Below are 9274 nucleotides of genomic sequence, written 5' to 3'. Positions count from 1 at the left end.
TCGAGAAGCTGAAGTGCCAACTCAACCACTTGACACAATATGTTAGAAAAAAAATGCACAAACACATTCCATAATGTCCTTTTTGGGTCTGTTTGGTTATTTCCTAAAAAACCAAAAAATAGAAATTAAAACCAAGAAATCTTAAAAAGTACAATTTCACACATTTCCATCCCTAAAACTCACCCACAACATTTAATAAAATATTATTTTATCCAACAACTCATCCACCATATCTAATAAAATATTATTTTTATCGAACAACTCATTCATCGTATCCACCACATTTAATAAAATATTATTTTCATCCACAACATCACTAAACTCATCTCATCTCATATTTAAAAATCACTCACATCATCCAATAAGATTGTGACAACTCATCTCATCTCATTAACATTTCATTTCTTTGTTTTCCTCCCAAAAAGCTAGGAAAACAATTTCCTTAAGTGTGGGTCACATCATCCAATAATATAATGACAACTCATCTCATCTCATCTATTTTCTTATTTTTAAGAAATAACCAAACAAAAGAAAATAACCTATTACAAGAAATAAGTTTCTTATAATTCGTTTCCTTATTTTTTCCGGCAACCAAACAACATCAAAACAAGTTTTATTAAAAATCACTCACATCATCCTATGATAAGGTGACAACTCATCTCATCTCATCTCTATTTCTTTGATTTCCTTCTTTTTTTAGCCAACCAAACAATCCCAAAACCTATTTTTCTTAGAAATAGGTTTCCTTTTCTTTGATTTCCCTCTTTTTTTAGGCAAACAAACAGCCCCTTAAGGTAACCAACAGTGAATAAGACTATCAACAATGGTTTTGTTTTTCAACACCCTACTTTTTACTTTTTAACACTCCACGTCATCTTCTCTCTCTTCCACCTAATAATTCAACACCCACTCAACTTTTACACTATACAATGGTTTTGTTTAATAAAATTCAACACCCTACCCCACCACTTTTATTTCATATTCTTATTTTCTTTTGTGTTTTTGTTTTTGTGATTACATATTAATAACAATCATCGATTGAAATTAAATTAAAATAATTAAAAGTTAAATAATTTTTTAAATATTTTTTCTTTCTTATTTTATATTCTTAATTAATTTTTTTTCTTGCAAGTATTAAAGAAGAGAAATAGGGATAATTATTATTAAAACAAATAAAGTTACAAAAAACTTAAAATGCAATACAATACACTAATAAGCACACGACACACCTAATAAAACACACATAACTTAATTAGTACAATAGACTCAACTCACAAACAATAAAGCTCTTAAATCACACACAGAGACTTAAAAATTTCTTTAATCACGAAACATTCCGAATTTTGCCCATATGTGTTTGACTAGATCTGCTTGCAATTCGTGATGTACATTTGAATCACGCAACTCGGATCTAGCATGCACATGATTTGCAAATGTAGGTAGCACCTCGGTCGAGAATGGTTGCGGTGTACTAGACCCACTTGCCTCAGATTGATCAAAATCGGTCCAACGTTGAGCATATGTTTCTCGTTCATCCTCAACAATCATATTATGCAATATGATACATGACCTCATGATGATAGCCAAATCGGCTATGTCCCACATGCGAGCTGGTTCGCGAATGATTTTAAATCGAGCCTGCAACACTCCAAATGCACGTTCGATGTCCTTCCGACATCCCTCCTGATATTGTGCAAATAACTTGTCTGGTTTACTCTGAGGCAGTTTAATTGATTTGACGAAAGTTGGATAGGAAGGGTAGATACCGTCAGCTAGATAGTATGCCATATTATACGGACGTTGGTTCACGAAGAAGTTCACTCTTGGAGTATTTCCCTGTTCAACATCATCGAACACTGGTGAACGGTCTAGAACATTTATATCGTTCAATGTTCCCGGACATCCAAAAAAGGCATGCCAGATCCATAGATCATAAGATGCAACTGCTTCAAGAATTATAGTGGTGGTTCCCTTATCTCCCCCAGTAAATTGACCTTCCCATGCTGTAGGACAATTTTTCCATTCCCAGTGCATGCAATCAATACTCCCAATCATCCCCGGGAACCCCCGCAGTTCACTGACCTGCAATATTCTTTGCAGGTCCTCTTGAGTTGGGGCTCTGAGATACACAGGCTCATACAATTGTATGATTCCTTTACAAAATCTACGCAAGCACTCCATTGTTGTAGTACCTCCTATTTTGATGTATTCATCGACCGCGTCGGCTGCCACACCATATGCTAACATTTGCATGGCCGTGGTACATTTTGCTAATGGAGATATACCTTCTTTATTGGCTGCGTCAACTCTTTGGGTGAAGTAGTTGTCACTGCTTGATAGGTCCCCGACGATCCGAAGGAAAACATGTTTTTGCATCCGGAATCGCCGGCGAAACATTGCATCGTCATATGTTGGTTGATTGGCAAAGTAGTCGTCAATCAATCTTTGGTTTGCCGCTGCATGATCCCTCTTGAAATATTTTCTCTTGCTACGAGGTGCGTAGTCTTCCTCTATTTTGTTTCGACGCTCCCTAAACCGGTTGACGATATACCTCTCTTCGATTTCAGACTGTCTTTTGTAAGCTTCAATATCAAAAGGAAATTCAGATGGATCCATTGATACTTTTTTAGATAGATGAGATTTGTGGATATTGGTACATCAATGAAAGTCGGATAGGAAGGGTAGATACCGACCACCCGCTTTGTTGCATACGCTTAGCATTATCATAAGCGCCAATCCATTTGCCCAGTATTTTGTTCATGTAGTTGTAATGATTTTTGCACGCAGCTCCATCATGGGGAGGATCAAATGAGCAATGCTCATTACAGTAATCAGCAATTTTACCCCAGTATGATTCACTTTTTTGGTTTCTCCCAACAACACTGTCTGTTCCATATTTAATCCACCCACTAAGTAGAACCAAATTTTGCTCGGTGGTCCATCTGAGGCTTTTTCGGCGAGCAGGAGTTGAATCCTCTGGATTTGGAGTGGCTTCATGACCACCGCTCATGCCACCAAGAACCATTTGTGTAGAAAATTCGGTAAATTCATTTGCTCCAACATTCTGAACATTTTCATTTCCCATTGGAGTAAAAGAATAATAAGGGGGTGCTTGAGATGAATATGGCATCATTGATCCATAATATGGACGATAATTTGGAACAGATGACAGCATGATGAAATTTGGAGCAAATCCATAATTTGGCATATTTTGGGGACATTGTTGGTTGGAAGATTGATTTTGAAATTGATAATTGTTGGGATTTGGGTAGTTGAAAGGGTAATTAGTAGAATTTTGGGTGTTGAAAGGGTTATTGTTGGGATCCATTTTGCTAAAAAGGATGTTTAGAGCTACTAAGCAAGAGTTTATTGGAGGCTAATAGAAAAATTAGAGGGAAAAAAGGCGTTTTTTTTCTGTGTCCAAATGAAATGAAACAAGACTCTATTTATAGAGTATAAAAAATGATGACTTTTGGTGAAAAAAAATTAAAAAAAATTCATTTACTATGAAATAATTGACCCCAAATAATTAGGATGAGATAAAAATCTCAAAAATCATAGCAGCCAATAAGAAAAAAACACGTGTCCTCATCCCACCAGCCCCTGCGCGTGGGTCAGCGCCCCCTGCAGCGCTCGGCGTGGCTAATCCAGAGCGGCAGAGCCCGCCACGTGTCCCCCCCTCCTATTGGATAATGAGTTGACCATCATTAATGATGGCCAACTCATTATCCAATAGGAGGGGGACACCTCACTTGTCCCCCCTATTGGTCTCATATTTTAGGTCCTTAAATAATTTTTCCAGATGGAAATTCCTGCACACCACCGTTGTCAATAAATGCGGACGCAAATTTCCTATGACGAGCTAAGGCACATATTAGTTTGAGCACTTCAGAGAGTAATCTTGGATCTTCATCCTTCAAACAGCGTCGCAAGAGGTAAATGCACCCGTGGACACCTCTTTCTTGCAGAAGCGGCTTTGATACCTCAACATATTCTCCCAGAACTTTAAGGCACTGAATGCAATGTTTTTAATTTTCTCTAAGCCGTGCCAGGGGTTGCTTATCCAAAATGAACAGCTCCTGCATCTCTTCTTTCGTTTCGAATTCCACCAATCCCTGTATCATCCGAAACCTCAACTGGTGATTCCTCATCTCCATCAAAGCAAGACGCATAACAAAAATGCAGTGATCTGCCCTGGCCTGCTTGCTTCCTCACTATCCTTCCGGTTGTGATTAACATCCCCAAGCGTCCGTTTACGCAAATATCGCACTAGATTTCACAAGTAGAAAGGTAAACAACTTTAGGGTATTTTTTTTTTTTTTTTTTTGCTATCAAATACAAGCTGGGGTGTGCAAGGGAGAAGTACCTGCAAGTGCTATTTAGCTTTTGCTAAATATTAGGGGGAGTTTGGATATTAGTCCCTTACATTCTTCATATTTCAAATTGGTCCCTCAAATCATTGAGATTGCTTTCATCGTTCCCCAATTCTTAAGTTGTTTTGAAGGGTGAGTATCAAAAAATCCCCCTTAATTTTGTACAATCATCGGAAAACTCCCGTAACTTTTAAAATATCAGAAACCCCCTTAAGTATAGGGATTACCACAAAACACCCTGACAACTTTTAGATTTTATTAAAAAATCCACTTGAACTTTGAGATCATTATAATAAAAACTCAAAGTTAAAGGGGTTTTCTGCCCCCAAATTTAAGGGTTTTTTTTATATTTTGAAAGTTAAGGGGTGTTTTCCAATAATCATCCAAAGTTAAGGAGTTTTTAATGATATTTAGCCTTATTTTGAAATTAGTCCCTCTAATCAATAATAGTAGAAGAAATAATTAGGGAAATTAATTTGAAACATCTTAGAATATAAATCCAAACTTCCAACATTATTTTTCAAAATTCCCATGAACTTGTGATATAGTTTCAGAAAACCACCATTACACCGATCGGTTAGGGAGCAAGGGTTGAATGTTGAAAAGAAATTTCAAATGTTTGCAGCTTTTGTGATATACCCAAAAGTTAAGGGAGGTCAACTGGCACTGTTAAAGTGAAGGATATCGTGCTATATCTACATGCATAATACACAGCAGAAGACATGTATGTACAAAAATACTAAGCATGTAGAGAGCATGAAATATTCATATGGATCGTCTAATTAAATCTAATATGATCCTTATTATTAAGTGAGCATACAAGAGTTAGAAAGTCATACTTTCGTAGCGTGATTCGATGGAAGATCGAATAATCCCTACCTCTTGCTCCTTGTAGTAGAAAATCTCCTCGTAGTGGATCTCCAAGTCTTCAAGTGGGCTTGATAAAAAGGGAGTCTTCTTAAGACACAAGGTAAGATATCCACCCCGGGGTTCTTAAAATCTTACTACTTTCTCTTGCTCAAATATTGCTAAAGTTTAGTAAGAGAAGAGCTCTCTTTTATTCTCTTATGGAAAAAAACACTTAGCTAATTTTTCATTAACCTTTCCATAAGAAAGAAGACAGCCATAGAGGAGTTGGTAACTACTCACATAGCACCTCGGACGCCACCACCACCTGTAGCTCAGTAGCAGGGGATACCAGCCGTCCCGATCAGAGAGAGAGACCGAGAGGCAGCACCTGCAGTTATTCTACTAGCAGTGCTAGATAGATCCACGGAGCAGGAAGCTTGGCTCCGTATGGTAGAGAGATACAAGAAGATGAGGGCACCAGAGTTTCAAGGGTCACCAGACCCTCTTACAGCTCATAAGTGGAAGGAGGATGTGAGCAATATCCACGATATACTCAGTGTGGACACCTCCATAAATTGTGTTTCATAGGATTCAAGTACGCGCTTGGTGTGACTCTAGGGCCCAACTTAAAAAACTCGGTAGTGGATCATATCCATAAGTACAACAGAGGTGCTAGCTACACATGAAGACCACCCGGGTATAAGTTGTGATAAAGGTCTGCAAGATGCTTATCCAATTTTATCAGGACCACTCAATGATAATACCGTACAGTCCGGTCTCTTCGTCAAACCATGTCAAACTATTGAGCCTAGGGTATGGCAAACTGTCAAACCCTAATAGCTTGATTAGTGTTTATTGATATTAAACTCATAACCTATAAGATCAAACTGACACTCAGTTTATCTTATTCACCTTGGCCAAGGATTTCCAGGCTATAGTTATATCAAACAATCTTATGACATCAACCCCTATACTGAGAGAGACGAATCCCTTCTTGGCATCTCAATATCTACCTATGTCTCGGGATGTACCCAACAAGAATCGTTATGCACAATTCAATAAGAACTGTGGTTAGGTAAAATTCTAAATACATCTTTACTGACATATAAGATATTACACTCATGCCTCAGGTCAAGAGACTACTATGTACTATATCACTTGAGAACTTCTATTTGACAGTTAAGTATATTACCAACTAGATGTTCTCGGCGAGTCGTTCAGTCAACTCATTCACTAATGAGTCACCTGTATACTGTATCTTGATGTCTCACATCAATGATCTAAGAGATTGATCATCTCCTTCAAAAGGAGAAATAAAGCATACACTAGTCTAAACCAAAGTGATGATGTCCTATCTCAACACTTCATCAACTAGGAACATTTTAGAATATACGTTACCGACTAATCAGATCTCTTCATTACGATCACTATCCGAAATGTCTGATAGTCTAGTATTTATTCTAAGGACATTATCTGTATATTTAGAACATCAGATAAATCTGACCAAAATAGCATACTATCATTTTGAACAAGGATGTTATATACATATAGGTCCTGTTACAATATACAATAATTGCCTGCAGGGCATCTATATCTAACAAACTCCCACTTGCACTAAGGCCAATTATTATAGTATCTAATACCCAATAGCTCAACAAGTTTCTTAAATTGTGAACGAGCAATTGCCTTTTTGAATGGATCTGCTATATTATCTTTTGTGTCTACCCTTTCAATCTTGATCTCTCGACGATCAACTATCTCCCTGATCAAGTGATACTTCCTCAGAATGTGTCTGGACTTATGGTGAGATTGAGGTTCCTTTTTCAGAGCTATTGCAGCATTATTATCACAATATAAAGGTACTGTATCTTTAATGGTGGGAACAACTTCCAGCTCTAAAAGGAACTTCCTCATCCAGACAGCTTCTTTAGCTGCATCATTAGCTGCAATGTATTCAGCTTCCATAGTCGAGTCTGCTACTGTATTCTACTTGGAACTTTTCTAGCTGACAGCCCCTCTATTGAGGGTGAAAATATATCCTGATACAGACTTACTATCATCGATATCGCTCTGAAAGCTTGAGTCGGAAAAAGCCTCCATTCGGAGGTCATTTTTACCGTATATCAAAAATAACTCCTTAGTCCTTTTAAGGTACTTAAGTATATTCTTGACCGCTTTCCAGTGCTCTTCTCCATGATCAGATTGGTATCTACTTACCAAACTGAGTGAATAAGTGATATCTGGTCTAGTACATAACATGGCATACATGATCGATCCTACTGCCGAGGCATAAGGAATTAGACTCATGCGTTTCCTCTCTTCATCAGTCCGGGGAGACATCTTTTTAGAGAGGGAGATTCCAGGAGATGCAGGTACAAAACCTTTCTTGGAATTTTCCATGCTAAACCGTTTTAGCACTTTGCCAATGTATCTAGATTGCGATAATCCTAACATCCTTTTAGATCTATCTCTATAGATCTGAATACCCAGTACACAGGATGCTTCACCTAAATCTTTCATAGAAAATCTTTTTGATAGCCAAATTTTAACCGTTTGTAATGACGGTATGTCATTACCAATTAAGAGTATATCGTCTACATATAAAATAAGAAACGATATAATACTCCCAATTATCCTTTTATACACACATGGTTCATCTGGATTTTTGATGAAACCAAACTCTTTGATAGCATCATCAAAACAGATGTTCCATCTCCGCGATGCTTGCTTCAGTCCATAAATAGATTTAAGCAATCTACATGCTTTTCCACTGCTCCCACTAACTACAAAACCCTCTGGTTGCGTCATATATATGCACTCTTCTAAATCACCATTTAGAAATGCAGTTTTAACGTCCATTTGCCAGATCTCATAGTCATAGTGAGCAGCTATAGCAAGTAGGATCCGAATAGACTTGAGCATAGCCACTGGAGAAAAAGTTTCATCGTAGTCCAAACCAGGTCTTTGACGAAAACCTTTAGCTACCAGTCTAGCTTTAAAAGTCTCTACTTTTCCATCTACACCCAACTTTTTCTTAAACAACCATTTGCAACCTATGGGTATCACCCCTTTAGGAGCATTGTCTAATATCCATACTTTGTTGGTGTACATAGAGTCTATTTCAGATTTCATTGCATCATGCCAAGCAACAGAGTCCCTACTCTCAGAGGCTTGCTGATAACTTAAAGGTTCGTCATCATCTATGACGTGATCTAACATGCCACCTTCAACTAAAAAATTATATTGTGTCTTAGGTGCATGAGATCGCCTTGGATATCTGTGGAGTGGTTGAGGTTCTTCTGGTATAACTGAATTTGCTGGTTCCACTAATTTATCAGTAATATTTTGTATCTCTGAAATTTCTTCCAGTTCTACCATGCTCCCACTAATTTCTTTTTCAAGAAATTCCTTCTCTAAGAAGGTGGCATGCCGAGAAACAATTATCTTTTGTTCATCGATGTGGTAGAATTGATATCCAATGGAATTCCTTGGATATCCTACAAATTTGCATAATACTGAGCGTGCCTCTAACTTTTTGGGATCTTGCTTCTTTACATAAGCATGACATCCCCAAATCTTAATATAATTAAGATGTGGTTTCTTCCCACTCCATATCTCATATGGAGGTTTAGGTACTGCTTTAGTTGGAACCCTATTCAGTAAGTGTGTTGCTGTTTCTAATGCATACCCCCAGAATGAAAAAGGTAACTCAATGTTACTCATCATGGAACGTACCATATCTAATAGGGTACGATTCCTTCTTTCTGACATGCCGTTAAGCTATGGTGTAAAGGGTGGAGTAACCTGAGAGAGAATCTCATTCTCTTTTAAAATACCTAAGAATTCCGAGCTCAAGTATTCACCTCCTCGATCCGATCGAAGAATTTTAACTTTCTTGCCCGTTTGGTTCTCTACTTCATTTTTGTACTCGATAAATTTCTCAAGTGCTTCAGATTTGTGTTTCATCAAAAACACATGTCCAAACCTTGAAAAATCATCAGTAAAAGTAATAAAGTAGGAGTAGCCACCTCTGGCCATTGTAGACATAGGAC

General features: G+C 37.6%; 1 protein-coding gene across 1 annotated transcript; it reads right to left on the bottom strand.

Annotated features, from left to right (window-relative positions):
• LOC109847733 lies at positions 1321-3328 on the bottom strand. The gene is made up of 3 exons (XM_020416964.1): positions 2701-3328; positions 1942-2621; positions 1321-1836 (listed from the first exon to the last, which is right to left on the bottom strand). Exons 1-3 carry the CDS (start codon positions 3326-3328, stop codon positions 1321-1323), a joined length of 1824 nt encoding a protein of 607 aa, XP_020272553.1.

Source organism: Asparagus officinalis, chromosome 7 (genome assembly GCF_001876935.1).
Source record: "Asparagus officinalis chromosome 7, Aspof.V1, whole genome shotgun sequence".
Taxonomy (NCBI): domain Eukaryota; kingdom Viridiplantae; phylum Streptophyta; class Magnoliopsida; order Asparagales; family Asparagaceae; genus Asparagus; species Asparagus officinalis.
Note: the sequence above shows the minus strand (reverse complement) of the source record. Positions and strands in the feature narration are given on the sequence as shown.

What these genes read in the sequence shown, in the direction of transcription:
- LOC109847733 (XM_020416964.1), bottom strand. Translation starts at nt 3,328, where the DNA reads ATGGATCCCAACAATAACCCTTTCAACACCCAAAATTCTACTAATTAC. An exon ending in TGCTAAGCGTATGCAACAAA is followed by an intron (nt 2,622 to 2,700) that starts GCGGGTGGTCGG and finishes TATCTAAAAAAG; the next exon opens with TATCAATGGATCCATCTGAA. An exon ending in CTATAATTCTTGAAGCAGTT is followed by an intron (nt 1,837 to 1,941) that starts GCATCTTATGAT and finishes GATGTTGAACAG; the next exon opens with GGAAATACTCCAAGAGTGAA.